Source organism: Pimephales promelas, chromosome 10 (assembly GCF_988280905.1).
Source record: "Pimephales promelas chromosome 10, fPimPro1.hap1.1, whole genome shotgun sequence".
In the NCBI taxonomy this organism is placed as follows: domain Eukaryota; kingdom Metazoa; phylum Chordata; class Actinopteri; order Cypriniformes; family Leuciscidae; genus Pimephales; species Pimephales promelas.
Genome location: NC_142778.1, coordinates 6,731,235 through 6,748,391, shown reverse-complemented (window position 1 = coordinate 6,748,391; position 17,157 = coordinate 6,731,235). Strand labels below are relative to the sequence as shown.

Sequence of the window (17,157 nt, the reverse complement as noted above, 5' to 3'; positions counted from 1 at the left end):
CACCTGAAGAGTCACAATGTCAATGATATATATAAAGAAAATGTCATTAACTTTTTCCATCATCAAACTTTTTCATTCTCCAGGCTTCATAAGAATCAACAACCTTTTTAACTCTTTCCCCACTATACCGAATTTTCCGTCATTTATGAGACAACACTTTTCCGTATTTTCACTGTTATGCGGTAGGGGGCGCTACTATGCATCTTCTGAAAATCTCCTGATCAAAACACAGACGGAAAAAGAGTAGAAACAAGCGATAGCATACGTAAGCAAATGCATATAGTATACAAAATAACGCAATATTGTGCATGTTCGTTAATAACTTATCATGATATAATGTTTTACCGTATATCTGCGCATGTCTAAAATGTAATTATCGGTGCATTGTAATTACATTACTTGCATTTAATTAATCATCTGTTGTTACACTGTTAACCCTTTCACACGTAAGTTTAAAATATTCTAACTGACCCCCCAGCGTGAGTTTTTCAAGGCGACCATTATTTAGAACTTGCCACTTTAATGTTTCAATGGTGACACTTTATTGCTTGTGACGTGACACAGCACAACCACAACACAGCGCAGAATGAATGAGGATATGTCATTTTTCCTTTTTTATTAAGAAATATTCACAAATGTATTAGCTGTAGCATGAAACACTGATATTCTGATAGTCAAATATGTGCAAGTAAATGGGTTTAAACATCTTTATAACGATCGCGTTAGTTGAGCTGTATGCACAATGGGCGGTGCCATTTTAATTTGTTTTACAGTTCAGAGAATCAGATCTGTTGGATTTACAACGTCAATTCCTCCACTTTTCACGAAATACATGAAAGAAAGTGGCTGGTGAACTGGGAGAAGAATAGGGTCAAATGTTAAACTACTTTCACAGTGTGTATCTGGTATGAATAAAACGTGTTGTCTTATTATAATTGAAAGGATTGCTGCTTCCATAGACATCAGTGTGTATTTTACAAACTCAAAATCATTGTTTTGCTAGTACTTATGTGTATTTAAAGGGTTAGTTCACCCAAAAATGAAAATTAAGTCATTAATTACTCACCCCCATGCTGTACCAACCCTGTAGGACCTTCATTCATCTTAGAAACACAAATGAAGATATTTTTTATTAAATTTGAGAGCTGTATAACTACCACATAGGCTCCTAAGGGAATGACTCTTGTCGGCCCAGAAAGTCAATGAAGAAAATGTTTAAATATTCCATGTGACTACAGTGGCTCAACTATAAGTTTATCAAGCGACGAGAATAATTTTTGTGCGAAAAAACAAACAAAAATAACGACTTTATTCGACTATTCCTTTACTTCCTTGTTGGCCTGAAACGAGACTTCAATACGATTTCCACGACGCATGCGCGAGAATTGCGATCTCCTTCAACTACTTCAGTTCAGTTCTCGCGCATGGGGGTGAGTAATTAATGACTTAATTTTCATTTTTGTGTGAACTAACCCTTTAAATGTCTGAAACCTAAAATAAACATTAAGTGGTTGAAAACACTCAATAGTTGTGATATGACAGCACTGAGTGCGTCCATCTCTGGCTCAGCGCCAGCCAGCCCGCGAGAGCTAGTTTCAATTTAGCAGTTGATGATCAGCAGTTGATTTAGCACCGGTGTGATCGTACGCTCTAGGGACCAGCCAAGACTGATCACACCGGTGTGATTGTACGCGTGAAAGGGTTAACTTTACCCCTAAATGTAATGCTAACCATTACCACAAAACAAACTCTAACCCCTAATCCTAACCCTACCCTTACTCCTAACTAAGCCCAACAATACTTCAAAATCATCAACAATAAATGTTGGAATTGAATAACAAGCAGTTACACAGTAAATTCAAAGTCGTGTGAGGATTTAATATTAGTAGTCAATATTACTAAGTAATATTACTCTCGCAAATGTCGTGGAAATCTCTTGAACTCTCGTCTCAGGCCCACAAGGAAGTAAAGGAATAGTCGAATAAAGTCGTTATTTTAGTTTTGTTTTTCTGCACAAAAAGTATTCTCGTCGCTCGATAAACTTGCAGTTGAGCCACTGTAGTCACATGGAATATTTAAACATATTCTTCAATCAATTTCTGGGCCATCAAGTTTCAATCCCTTAGGGAGCCTATGTAGGAGTGATCCAGCTCTCAAATTTAATCAAAAATATCTTCATTTGTGTTCCAAAGATGATCGAAGGTCTTATGGGGTTGGTACAGCATGGGGGTGAGTAATTAATAACTTAATTTTCATTTTTGGGGGAACTATCTCTTTAACAGTCTAATTCAGTTTTAGTTTTGTTTAATTCTGTTACGTGTTCTGCTTTGAGTTACGTTTGCTAGTTAGTTTCTTTAGTGAATGATTATGTGCACCTGTGTTTCATTTAGTTACTTTTTAAACTGTATTTATAAAGCCCTTCGTTTCCTCAGTCCTTAATCCGGTATCGTTTGCGTTTGTGTGGTAATGATATATCAATTTGATTCTTGTATTCTCCTGTGTGTTTCGAAGTACAGACTTTTATACTGAATTTCCTGCGCCATGCAATCATTCCCTTGAACGTGACAAATCAAGTGTGACCACCTTCCGATAGCCAAATGATTCAAAGAACAATCCTAGCATATTTTTTTCCGCTGGTTTGATTGGCAGATGTGTGACAATGAATATTTACAAAGCAATCACATTATTAAAATTCAATTTCAGCCTAAAACAAAAAGTCTAGACAAAAGGGAGTCATCAGTCTAATTGTTTTCCCTATTAATTTTGTCTCATGATGTTTGGCTTTCATATTTACGGCATTTAGCACTGTGATCCAGCAGACGCTGATGAGAATTGGCAGGCAGAAACTCACAAAGGCGTGACAAAGTGTAACCTGTACATGGAAAATTCATAAGGAGACATTGGCTAAGAGACGTTCCTTCAAGTAGGAGAAACCGAGAACACGCATTCGACAAGGACGCAAGAAAGGACACAGAGTGGAGACCGGTGGGTAAAGCATGTAAATGAGGCTTTGTGACGAAGGTATAAAAATGAAAACGTCCCCTTGGAGGAACCGAAAATATACTGTATTTTAGGCCACTCAATTCAAAGATCTCAATCTCCTCAGGAGAAACATCTTTGAAAAATGCAAATGCAGCAAGTGCGAAACATTCGTATGCTGTACAGAAACGGCTGGATAAACACTGAGGAAAATATCACAGAACATAATCACAGGCTTGTTTACAATGGACCGATTTTCCATTTCCCTGACTATAGCTTCTTTGCCGATATTAATGAAGGATTGGCCGCAGGGTTTTGAGAGTGGCTGCCCATACTTTCGAACTAATGGGATTAATACTTTTCATTTGGAATACAAAACCCTTGAACATTAGCGGAAATCCATGTTAATTACAAACCTTCATTAACTCCACACAGCTGTCAATGTCAGATAAACGCAGGGCAGCTTCGATCCCACCCCTGCTCCTCTCACAATTGAGCTTCTCTTCATCTAGAGACGTCTTCCTTGGATACAGCTAATGTCAGAAAATCCCTTTGCTAGACTCACCCGTGTCCAGTGTCATTTCGCTCATTTCAACGACCGTCTGACTGAAAATCCATTTGAACTACTGTTATAGTTGAAGAAAATAATGTCTTTATCATCCAACAATGCCATTCTGTCAGAGTAGTCCAAACTAGTAATATGATTCTCTCTTAAATCTTCTACTTTAGCTCATCCTTAAATCGTGTACTGTAAACTAGCTCATCCACCATTTCATTACATATATTTTCATAACCTTGGTAGTGTTGTTCTGATTATTTGAAGATAAGATTATTTTCGTATTACTTGCGGAGCTTTCCAAGCCAGAATCACTACTGTTTATTCTTTAAGGACTTGAAGAGTCTAATCTACAAGGATGACATCAAGGGAGAAAATTTGAAGCATTGAAGAGGGAACTCACTCAAACCACTCAGCCAGGCAACTAACTTAAAGGACAAGTTCGATATTTTACAATTAAAGTCCTGTTTTTAGATCGTTTCTGATGAAATAGAATGGTTAAGATTGTTTTTTAGACAGATGCTGCTGTCCCGAGAATTTTCGGTTTCTGTGGTAGCACCCCCACATCTCTACATTGGTAGCGTGGGTGCACAGGAACAAGCTTTCATAAAACGCATAAAACTTTAGTTTACAAAAACTTGAAACTCACCGAGTGGTCTGGGGTGTTCACTGATATGCTCACACAAAAATCGCTGCAAAAGATGCTTTCCAACAGGTGTTTTACCATTCGTTGTAAAACTGTAAACCTATTTTTCTGAACGCCTCACAACCGTACATTCTTCCGTTGAGAGCCTGAATAATAGACACTCCAGCCCAGTTGGTGGCAATAATGCACCTTTCCGAATTCCAAGCAAACCACTTTTATAGTGTCGCCTATGATACCGTGACCAAGGGGGTAATCCATCGACCGGAAGTTGAAGCCTCGCGGGAGCTGCCATCTTGTAGCAGAACTTCACTTGCGTTAGCATTTCCATTGACTCCCATTCATTTTGGCATCACTTTGACAGCGAATAACTTTACATCTGAGGCGTTTGAAGACCCCATTTGTCCTTTATTTATTTCTAAAGAAACACAACAATGTATAAAATGCTCCATTACCTTGTAGCTTATGTTATGGCCCCGTAGAAGCTGTTTTTATGAAAGTATGCTAGCGATTGCGTCATACCCACGCGACTCTCTGTCGCTCAGTAGAGAGATTACCGTATGGACAGGAGGAGAAGCTCGCGGACAATCGGGGAAACGTGAAGGCAAAATGACAAAATAATTAATCAGAATACCTAGCTCCTAGCTCATGGATAGCTTCTACTCACACTCTCTGTATTTGCGAGTTTCGGAAGGGACTGATTCAGATTTCTCATGCCACAGCCACTAGAAGACAGATGGGGTGCTCACGTCACATCTAAGTCGTCAAGCTCTGTTTGAGTCTGCGCGTCAGGGACGGAAGTGCTAAAAAAATCGCCAAAAACGGGCTTCGCTTGTCTCAATGGTGTTCCAGTGAGATGGCTCTGCCCACTGTCTATGACCGTGACTGTATAAGACAACAGAAAGAATACAAACAACCCCATTTCCGTTTCCGGCGGCGGAGTAATACTGTACATCACAGAACATACAATACAAGTCAATGGAGTTGTACAAAAATTGATATCTAATCTAATCTTTTACAGCGATTTTTTTTGTGTGAGCATATCAGTGAACACCCCAGACCACTCGTTGAGTTTCACGTCTTTGTAAACTAAAGTTTTATGTGTTTTATAAAGGATTGTTCCTGTGCACCTATGCTACCATTGTAGAGGTGTGGGGGTGCAACCACAGAATCCGAAAATTCTCGGAACAGCAGCATCTGTCTAAAAAAACAATCTTAAACCCTTTCTATTTCATCAGAAACGATCTTAAAACAGGGCTTTAATTGTAAAATACCGAACTTGTCCTTTAAAGATAACTTAGTTACTGCATAGCAACATTCGGGCAACATTCTGGAAGAACCACATTAAACTGAAGAAGCATATTATGATAAAGTTATTTGTGTTAAGAATTTAGGGTTCTTTATTCCTGCCCTTTTTTTTTTTTTTTTTAAATGTCGCCATTGGCTTTTGGCTTGCTTAGTTAGGGACATTTAATTTGATATTCAACAGTATTATTGATCTGCCGGCATTAGCACCATTATATAACTGAACTGAGTTTTTTCTCCAGACCGACTACATATATAAATAAGTTAAAAAAAAAAAAAACATACATATCAGTACGTTTTTTTTTTTTTTTTTTTTTTTTTTTGACATTTTATAAGCTGAACTAATAATGCCAAGCCACAAATATTGCTTCACTGCTTATGGTTTTCTAAAATATAATTATACCAAACTGCATAATAAGGTTATCTTTTTATGAGTTCCAACCTCTTGTATTCCCTTCATTTAGTTTCAAGCAGACATTTTTTCACTTCATATCAAAATAACTTCTTATTATACAAGAGGTGTATTCAAATCGTTGTATTAATGAATTGCATTTTTAATGTATTTATGCATAAATGAATAGATTTGCACAAAAAAACCATTGGAATAATTACACAGTCTATCTTTCTGTAAAATGGCTTTCATAGAAAACATTGCATCACAAAAAATGCGAGAACTATATCTGCCCTTGCTATGTCACAAAAAAACAGAAAACACAATAAATTGCTCGACTCTGACAAATTTGCCACACGATACATCATATCACGCAAGCTCAAAGTCCATTCATCACCTTGTTACGTGAAGAACGGGGCATTCTTGGACTGTTCACTTCTCACATCTATCTGTAGACTGTGTATAAACAAACATCTATCACACGGCAGATGACATCATTTCAGATGTGATGCGCACCACTTTATGAACGATTCCAAACACACAGCGTCTGCCAAACCACACAGCTGACCTGAAGAACACTTTGTTCTGACACTGCTGTGTCTTTTACTGCGGCATGGGGCCAACAGTATCTGAATGCTGGTTCCACCATTACTTGTGAATTATTGATTTGAGAGAATGGAACTATGGGTTGATAAGTAGTAGGAAGTGAGGAAGGGCGTCAAGGTGAGAGCTGGCTTTGTGCTGCGTGTGGACATTTTTACCGTCGCTCTGAGGTCTGAGCCGAGGACCGTGCGCACGTGCGGTTGTGCCTTATGACTGGTCTGGGGCTGTTGGGCTGGCGAAGCCATTTTGCAGGACAATTTGAAAAGAGCGCAAATCCCAGTGGCTATTTCTCAGAATAAATTGCCTGCTTTCGCAACAGCACCACTGTCAGCAGAAAAGGCCGTAAATAATTTTGCAACGTCCACTTGCAACCGAGCAAGGCCTGTGATAAATATGTGGTGAATTGGGGACTCGAGGTCTCGAATACCTGTTAGTAGAGGTGTGTTAAAATGTATTTGTATGTGTGTAGGGCATCATTTTTATTAGGTTATATATTACTGTTTCTCGTCAAATGCTTTGCAACTTGTAGAGAAAAGTTAGGTCTCTGTGACCTTGTTTTAACTCCCAGTTAATGGATGAACACAAGGCCATCCTTAAAGGAAAATTTGGGCCGGGTTTCAATCTATAGCGCCTTATTAACTCACTGTCATTCATTGTCTGCAACGCATTTCTTCTACCTCAACATCTTTCTGCCATTTTCTCCTCTGCTAAAGAAAATCCTCATCCGTACTCCTAACAATTTTGACCTTAAGACCTCTTTTAAGGGTTACGATACTTTCTGAATTACTTTTATTCTTTACTAGGATTTTTTTCTTTAATTTTAAGAGTCAACGCCCACATTTATAAGACTTTTCTTAGAATTTTGTCGGTAGGAGCTATTATGATACTTTATGAATACGGGCCCTGAAGCTTAACAATTTTACAAATGTACTAAAAGGCCCTTTACTTGCTAAAACAGTATAAGCATATCAACGTTTTGATCATTTCGATCATTTCTCTGCCTTATAAAAGTGTGCATCAAATATTATACTGTAGGCTTCATAGGGTTAAGATCATTTGTAAATTTGCATCTCATTATGAAAATCAGAGTGATCATGTAAAGGTTACAAATTAGCACAAAATTATGCAATGCAAATGTCAGCAGTGACTTTGAACATGCATATCCTTTAGAAAGAGAACCTGGGGAAACTATAATAGGAATACGTTAAAACACGGAAAATCTGCTTCATAACAGTTTCGGGTTTCATTACAGTCTTGGCAGGAGTACATTAGCACTTGTTTGGTGCCAGAGGCACATGGCATTCAAAGCAAGCAATGTGTGAATTCACAGGATGACAACACTTGAAAGTATGTTAAGAGATAGACTATCAAATTTAAACATCTAAGACTGGTGGGTAACAGGACTGTCCTGATAGAGTCATGGACTTAACAATACACAAATTCAAAATAATAAAATTCAACTAACCATATAATGCATAGCTGTCATCATTTACATCATGTTTCCACTATTTTTGTCCATACAATGAATGTCAGTGGGTATAAAAACAACTTTTGACTTTATATAGCTAAAAAAATCGAGATTTTCCTCAAAATATTTTCTTTTGTGTTAAAGGATTAGTTCACTTTTGAAAAAAAATTTGCTGATAATTTACTCACCCCCATGTCATCCAAGATGTCCAGGTCTTTCTTTCCTCAGTCGAAAAGAAATTAAGGTTTTTGATGAAAACATTCCAGGATTTTTCTCCATATAATGGACTTCAATGGGAACCGGATGGTTCAAGGTCCAAAAGATAGTGTTAATAACAGTTTCAGATGCAGCTTCAAATGTCTTTAAACGACACCAGACGATGAATAAGGGTCTTATCATGCGAAATTTTAAAACTTATTCCAAAAATGTAACTTTTCTAAGGAAAAATGCTAGCCTTGCTCTATTCTGAGAGGCGCGTTTGAAACGTCACGTAATACGCAATTACGTTCAAAAGGTCACGGGCGACGTAGCCAGAAGTACAGAGTCAGAGTGTTTACAAGTTGAACGCATAGGTTGAATGTGCAAACTAACTCAAACGCCGTTTACAAAGAAAAGAATTAAAAGGTAAAACAAAGATGTCGGACGATTTTGATTCTGTACTTCCGGGTACGTCGCCTGTGACCTTTTGAAAGTAATTACGTATTACGTGACGTTGCAAACACGCCTCACAGAATAGAGCAAGGCTAGCATTTGTCCTTAGAAAAGTTACATTTTTGAAATAAGTTTTTCAAAAGTGAACTAATCCTTTAAGTCATACCAATCCGATCTCACGTCAATTCGTACGAATTTTACGAGGTGGCTAATTAAAACCTCACTCGTATGAATCAGTAAGATCTTTGCTAAATCGTACATATTTTACTAGTTGGCCAATTCGTATAAATTCGCACGAATGACCTACCCCTGACCCCACCCCTAAACCTACCCATCATGTGGGTTTAGACAAATCGTATGAATTCGTACGAGTGAGGTTGTACGAATTTGTATACGAATTGGTCATGAGATAGAGGTTTTACATGAGGGTGAGTAAATGATGGGTGAAGTACCCCGTTTAACATAGCAAAATACATGTAGTATCTGTAACTATTTCGAAAGGTTTATCAACCTTTAAAAGGGAGGACACGTCTAATATCCAGTGATCGGCTGGATTTTCAAAGTTTCCTATTCAGCTTATTTCATAAACTATCACAATAGAAACAGTGACACCATAAAAAATACTATTCATATTAGTAATTCCTTCAGATGAATAGGCCCTTGCGTCTAGACGTGTCTCTGGCATAGAATCTGTTATTAAACATCAGCCCTTTCACAGACTTGTAGCCGACAGCGCTCAACGGGGGCCGATAATTTCAGATCTGTCACTCATGATGAGTGACACGTCTCCTCCATCAAGAGCTTGTACACATAGGCTTGCACTCATTTTCCTCATGCTGATTTAAGATTATGCATAAATGAACCACTACAGCGGATGAGCTATCAGCCAACTGGGTCTACAATATAATGGCTATATTTGAATTCTAATGAGGTTACATGAACAAGACCTTAACAGACGAATAAAGCAGTATATCATAAATGAACTGACTCCGAGTGGTTACTTTTAACCCTGCAGTGTTTTCTAATGTGTATGTTTCTAAAATATCTCCCTTCCACGTCCACAACATCTTAGACTCTAAAAATGGACAAAACACTCGAATCTCTTTAATGAGATCAGTGCCACAAAATTGACCCTTCGCTAAGCCCCGCCCTCCCTAGACACTGTTGCTACACATGTCAAGCTTTCGCGGCTGGCTGTCAGACATTCCCAATCAGATAATTAGTAATTTTTGGCAAACATGTGAAATATCTGAGAGAGCAAGACAAAAGGGACAGGAGAATTCCATTAGAGGGATATATCCATATCCACGACATAATATGCAACCGATTAGAGAATAATTTCTTATAACTTGAAGCTAAAGCCTATCGTCCCAGTGCAACCAGCAGCACCTCATGTGCTGACCATTCAAATGGGAAACACACCAATTGAGGAACAGCTATGTTCATGCACAGCAGGGTAAGGGAAATGTGAAAATAATCCTAATAATTATAAATCAAACAGCTTATCCATAAATCTCGTGGAATAACACTAACTCAGAGAGAGCCGTGATCTTAGGGGTAGTGGGCCATCGATTAACAAAATGCTGAAATATATTTTAAAGTATGTGAGTGAGCCTTGTCTTTGATCGTCTTATTTTACATTCAAATATATGCATTATGAACAAGGAACCGTCAATATTTCCAAGCAACAGTTGTTTTTGTTAATCATGTCGACATTTAGTTGTGAATGAGTCTACCACAATGCTTGATCAACCCCATCTTTTATTTTTTACGGTAATTGACTTTACCACAAAATTACCAATGCATTCTCATCCCAAGGAGTCATATCCTGACGCTTTTGCCAATGCGTAGACATCCAACACACATAGCGTCAATATAACACGCACAGAGTATGCGTAGGTTTAGGTCTGGGGTAGGGTTAGGGTTAGACCACTAGGAGGCGCCTTCTGCCCCATATATACTGTATCTGTGTCTCATATTGATGCTAAAGGGTGCCATGTGCGTTGGATGTATACGCTTTGTCAAAAGCGTCAACGCATTGGAATGAGAACGGGCTGAAATTACAACATGTCTGACACAAAACGGTTACTGCAAATGTACGTCCGCTGTATTACAGTTGTTTCTGCGAATTGAAGCAATCCATTTGCTTATATGTTCTGTAGTTTTTTCGGAAGTATGTTAAAAGATAGCATAGATTTCGTGTTGCATCTATTTGTACAGTCAATCTCAAAGCTCCTCCAAATTTTAGATGTGTTTTTGTGTGACTAAACACCAATGCTGCCACTCAGTGACTTCCGCCGACGTCACGTGCGTACCCTCAAGTTGTGTGCAAATAATGTAAATGTCTTTATTGATACTATTGATTAATTTAATGCACCCTTGATAAATATCAGTATTCATTTCTTTACAAAAAATAAATAAATAAATAAATAAAAAATAAGGCTGATCCCAAACTTTTGATATACACGACTAATGATACGAAATCAACACGACATCAATCACAATGCAACCTTGCATAGCAAACTAGCCTAATAGCTCTGAGAGTGCAAACAAACCCGTCATCAAATCGCACCTCAGCAGAGCTGAACCCAGCGTGAAACCGGTAATCATTGGACAAGAACATTGATTAAAGCCCATGTGCACACAGATTCATGTAAATGTATGCGTGTTTATGGGCATATTTAATTGGAATCAATTATGAACACAGACCCTTAGGAGTGGACTGCCACTGCTTCATCCCAAATCCTGATAATTACCTCACTTTCATGCAAAACATGAACCGCGCTTCAGCTGGGAATCAGACTCACCTTCGGCTGGGCTGGACTCTCTTATCGTTCTTCCTCCAAGAGATTCTGGGTTTGGGTGAGGCACGTGGCCGGCACTCCAGGGACACGTCTTTCCCAACGGTTGCGATGAGCCGGACAGGGTTGGTGCTGAACACGGGAGCTGATGCTGTTTAAAAACAAACACATATCCACTTTAAAGCATTTGTTCAATGAAAAATGTAAATTATGCCATCATCTCTTATGACTTACTTTCTTCCATCCAACACAAAAAGAGACATTTTCATGAAGGTAAATGACATTGTTTTTATGGACCACTTTTAGGAGGCGTTTATACAATAGTTTTCATCTAAGATCAGAATTTTTTATGCTTTCTGGTAATTTAATTACACAACAATGGAGTTTTGGGAGCTTGAAAATGCAAACTTTGAAAATACAGGTTTCACAGTGCAACTTTTATTGTCGTGAAATTTGTGAAAATGGTGATGCGTATTAAAGGAGTAGTTCACATTTTCTTTTAAAAAAATGATAATTTACTCACCCCCATGTCATCCAAGATGTCCATGTCATTCTTTCTTCAGTCGAAAAGAAATTAAGGTTTTTGATGAAAACATTCCAGGATTTTTCTCCAAATAATAGACTCCAATGGGAACCAAACGGTTCAAGGTCCAAAAGACAGTTTCAGTGCAAACTGCAAACTGTTCAAAGGGCTTTAAACGATTCCAGACGATGAATAAGGGTCTTATCAAGCGAATTGATTGCTCATTTAATAAATAAATAACAAAGTTGAAGTTTTATAAGCTCAAATGGTCGCCTTGCTCTGTTCTGTGACGCACTTTTGTGACTCTCCTGTTCGAACTCGTTTTTCTCGTGATCTTTTTCTGAGTCGTTTGGTTCATTCAACGAACGAAACGAAGGAATTGACTCGGAAAAAGATTTGTTCGTTTTGATGAACGAGTTCGAACAGGAGAGTCACAAACGTACATCGCAGTACAGAGCAAGGCGACCATTTGAGCTTATAAAACTTATTTTAATTTTTTTTTTTTAAATGAGCGATCGTTTTGCTTTATAAGGCCTTTATTCAGCGTCTGGAATCATTTAAAGCCCTTTGAACAGTTTGCAGTTTGCAATGAAACTGTCTTTGGACCTTGAACCCGTTTGGTTCCCATTGAAGTCCATTATATGGAGAAAAATCCTGGAATGTTTTCATCAAAAACCTTAATTTCTTCTCGACTGAAGACAGGATGACATGGATATCTTGGATGACATGGGGGTGAGTAAATTATCAGCAATTTTTTTTTTTTTTTAAAGTGGAGTACTCAGCCTGGAACACACCAAGTTTCAAGGTAGTTTTTGTGCGTCGGCTGAAATTGGTCCTTGTCAGCTTTGTTTCGCCCGATTCGACATGTTGAATCAGTGTCGGGCCGTCGGGGAAAGAGAGAACTCTGATTGGCTTTTCAGCTTAGTGAAAGAGTCAGTGCATGAGAATAAAAGCAAAACAGCAAGCAAGGAAGTCAATTGTTATGTTACATCATCTTACCTGAGTGTTTCTTGGCAAATATTTCAACAATAACATGAGCAGAGTGGAATAAAGAAAGTCTTTAGCAGGATTGATATTCAAAACGGTAAGCATGCACCATTTTGGATTTTGTCATTTCCGCGGATCTGTGTGAAAGGGGATAATTTTGACAATGCTGACATACAGTGTGTACAGACAAAACACTTCCGTTTTTAATACGTTGTTGTCTAAGCGTACCCTTATTTTGCTATTCAGTCATCATTCATTTTAATTATATTTTAAAAAAGAGGAATTTGTTTTAAAAAATCTGTTTTGTTCCGCAGAGGAAGAAATTCATAATGGTTTCAAAAAGCGATAATATTGACTTTAATTACTTTAAGAAACGAAATAAAGCTGACAAACTACAATCTAATTTGTTCACATACGCTTGCTCAACGATGTAATTATGCAGGCACTGTTGATTGTTAACTAATGATATGTGCATACCTTTGTAAATATTCACATGTAACATCACTTATCTTGTCTCTTTGTACAATTTATGGAAGTACTGAGCCAACAATAGCAGTAAGAGATGAATGATTTAGTGCTTTTTTAATCAAATAAAATGTCTGTTTTAGGAGACTTTTGAGACTCTAAAGGGAGATAAATGTTTCTGGAATGATTGTAATGATGGCATTGCTGTCATTGCGTATGGTGGGTTTATAATTAGTAGCTTTATTATAATTGGTGACGTCTACCAAAACATTTGCAGGCTAAACGATAAAAAAAAATAATTCAGCCCTCGACAAGCGCATTTGAAGATAATTACTGTTAAATGTTTAATCTGTCTGCGGGGAGTTTCTAGCCAAGCTGACACAAACGAGTAGAATTAGAAAATTTTGCAAAGTTGCTTTTAAAGCAAACTTCCAGACACTCAAGACTCAAACTTCAGACTCAAGTGCACCAATAAGACAAAAAGAGTAACATTTTAAACTTTTTAAAAATAAAAATCAAAAATACTCTCAAACTTCTTTTTAACTTATGGACACTCCTAATTTGTGTAAAAAAAAAAAAAAAAAAAAAAAACGGGCTGAGGTGATGTTGGAAATTCGTAATTTGGAGTGATGTGCACATGACTGTTTTGTTAGGAAGTAAAAGGGAAACAGAAATGCCCATTGTCCATTTTATTTAGATCAAAACAACATGTAGTCATGGGTTTACATCTTGCACACCTTGTAAACCTTGTTTACATATAGCCCAAGATACTAACTCGTGGCCACAAGATAGTAATTCGTGGCCTCAAGATACTAACTCGTGGTCTCAAGATAGTAACTCGTGGCCTCAAGATACTAACTCGTGGCCTCAAGATACTAACTCGTGGCCACAAGATAGTAACTCGTGGCCACAAGATAGTAACTCGTGGCCACAAGATAGTAACTCGTAGCCACAAGATACTAACTCGTGGCCACAAGATAGTAACGCGTGGCCTCAAGATAGTAACTCGTGGCCACAAGATAGTAACTCGTGGCCACAAGATAGTAACTCGTGTCCTCAAGATAGTAACTCGTGGCCACAAGATAGTAACTCGTGGCCTCAAGATAGTAACTCGTGGCCTCAAGATAGTAACTCGTAGCCACAAGATACTAACTCGTGGCCACAAGATAGTAACGCGTGGCCTCAAGATAGTAACTCGTGGCCACAAGATAGTAACTCGTGGCCACAAGATAGTAACTCGTGTCCTCAAGATAGTAACTCGTGGCCACAAGATAGTAACTCGTGGCCTCAAGATAGTAACTCGTGGCCTCAAGATAGTAACTCGTGGCCTCAAGATATCTTGAGGCCACGAGTTAGTATCTTGAGGCCACGAGTTACTATCTTGAGGCCACAAGATAGTTATAATAAATTTTTTTTTTACCAAAGTGGGACTAGAGGGGCTCCGTACAAGTTAGAGTTTGCAACATGCGATTTTTAAACACACTGAGGCTGTAAAAGCAGAATATTGAGTAAATGAGTTTACCCGTTCGGCTTGATGACATTTCAAAGAGGCCATATTATGCACATATTATATTATTACAAAGTTTTGATTTTGTTTTCGGGCTCTACAAGAATAGGTTTTCATGCTTGAATGTTTAAAAACACATTATTTTCCACATTTTACATTGTTGCAGCTCCTCCCTTCCCACTCTTACGCATTTCAGGTGTGATGTGACACAGAAAAACGTTGGGAATAAACTTTTCAGGAACTGTGTTAAAAATAGGCATAGTTCACCCAAAAATGAAAATGATCCATGGATTTACTCACTTTCAAGCCATCCAGGTATATAATACTTTCTTCTTTCAGACGAAACATCAGAGTTATATTAAAGGGGTGGTAAAATGCTATTTTCACAAGATGTAAAATAAAACTCTGATGTCTCCAGAGAGTGTGTGTGAAGTTTCACCATGTAACATGTTAAAGTTGTCACTTTTTGAGGGTTTGCAAAAACGCACCGTTTTGTGCCTGGCCCTTTAAATGCAAATGAGCTCCTGCAGAGGGCGGGTGTGTTAGCAGCTGCGATTTCCTCATGTAGACACACTAAAATGACAGAAACTGTTCTCCCTTTAATTTTTAAAACGGAGTCAGTCAAAAATGGAGAGACTCAAGAAGAAGTGACAACATGTAGAATACAATAGGACATCTCTGAATGGTTAGTTGATGAATTTATGTTGCTGATGTGGAGTTAACTATCTTCAATTAGGATATTCTGTCATGTAATGTATAAATCACTCGTATAGGAACTGTTGTGAGATGCACACACAGAGTGACTTTCTATTGGATGTGAAAAGATGGATGCTAATAGGTCTTCTTTTACGTCCCTAGAATACACTGTAGTTCCGATTGGCCACTTGTTAACAACCACATTTTTTAAGGCAACTAAAAGTTTTAAAAAAATCTCAAGGTGGTTTTATGTATTTTATGAAAATATATTATTATTGTGTTGAGGCATCAAACTAAAAACCTATTCAAACCCATTGAGTACCCAAAAGTGGTACAATGCTAACTCATTTTTGGGTTTTGGCCAACAAAAACACTTCATATCTGCAGCACTATTTTATTCCACGTCCAATCTCAGAGACGTTCATTCCAGTATACTGGTGTTCATGTTTGGAGAGACTGCATTAGAGGTCTGAGCTGTTCAAGGACATGTACTCCAGTAGCTGGGGAGGACATTGTGTGATGGTATTCTAGTGAGCAGAGCTAAACACATATGGGCTAAAAGTGATGATGTCTGCTGTGCTGCTGGAGCCTTCTGGGGCCTGTAGCTACATGCTGACAGGCCTCGTCAGGAGTGTTTAGTCAAAGGTTGCACCATGTTTTTTACGGGTGACATTAGAAAAGATGACATTTTAATCTCTGGAATTGCCAAAGGGCCCCACAATCCACCAGCCTCCTAACATGCTGAGAGAGTCAGGACCAATGAATGACTTTCTTAAGCTTGGAGTGGGGGACGTGCACGTCTTTGTGGTAACAAATATGTGTGTGCTTACTTTGTGTGTGACAAACAACATTTAAGGGAGTCTTAGGGCCCAATCATTCACTCTGCACAATGCAGCACCAGGCGCGACATAAGTGTTTTTTGCTAGTTTCAGCCTGACGCAGTTATCATTTTCACGTGGTTTAAATAGCAAATGCATTTGCGCCCATGGACGTGCTGGTCTGAAAACGAGGTGTTTTCAGGCACATTGTTGGAGTGTTGCTATTTTGAGGCAATTGAAGTAGACTGTGCCATTGACTTTACACCAGGTTTTTGTTGGTCAGGGGCGCACTTTATTTCAGTTATTTAAAGGGCACATTAGTATAGTCGTATAGTATAGTCGAGTGCACAACACACGACACACAGGGACGCCCAGCAGCACACAAACATGCCAAATATTAAAAATAAAAGGATTACAATGTAAAAGATTATTATTATATAGGGGAGCGCGGGGTTAAATGTAACACGAACGTTTTACATAGTTCGTCAGGATCAAGCAGGCTGTCTTTCTACTCTTTTTCTCTCGCTGCCAGAAGACGGTCTCACGCAAATTTGCGGAAAGTTTTGATTATATTTTCGTGAAGATACTGGACAAAGAGTGTTTTGACACCATGACATTTTTTTCATCATAGTTTTTTTTGGGGGGTTTCTGAGTTGGGTGTGTATGTTTCCAAATCTAACTTTATATTGCCTTAATCACTGTCTTGTTGGCTCAAACATAGCACCGTTTTGAAACATGTCAGCAATTCGTAGCGACTGTTAGCT

At 38.3% G+C, this 17,157-nt stretch overlaps 1 protein-coding gene across 5 annotated transcripts in view; it reads right to left on the bottom strand.

Moving 5' to 3' along the window:
* The window catches only part of cntn5 (contactin 5), a 347,671-nt gene that overhangs the window by 49,836 nt on the left and 280,678 nt on the right, over positions 1-17,157 (bottom strand). For all 5 annotated transcript variants that reach the window (XM_089135349.1, XM_089135350.1, XM_089135353.1 and 2 more), the window contains one exon: positions 11,404-11,548. In XM_089135349.1, the coding sequence (XP_088991475.1) occupies positions 11,404-11,548 (145 nt within the window). The remainder of the gene's footprint in view (positions 1-11,403; positions 11,549-17,157) is intronic.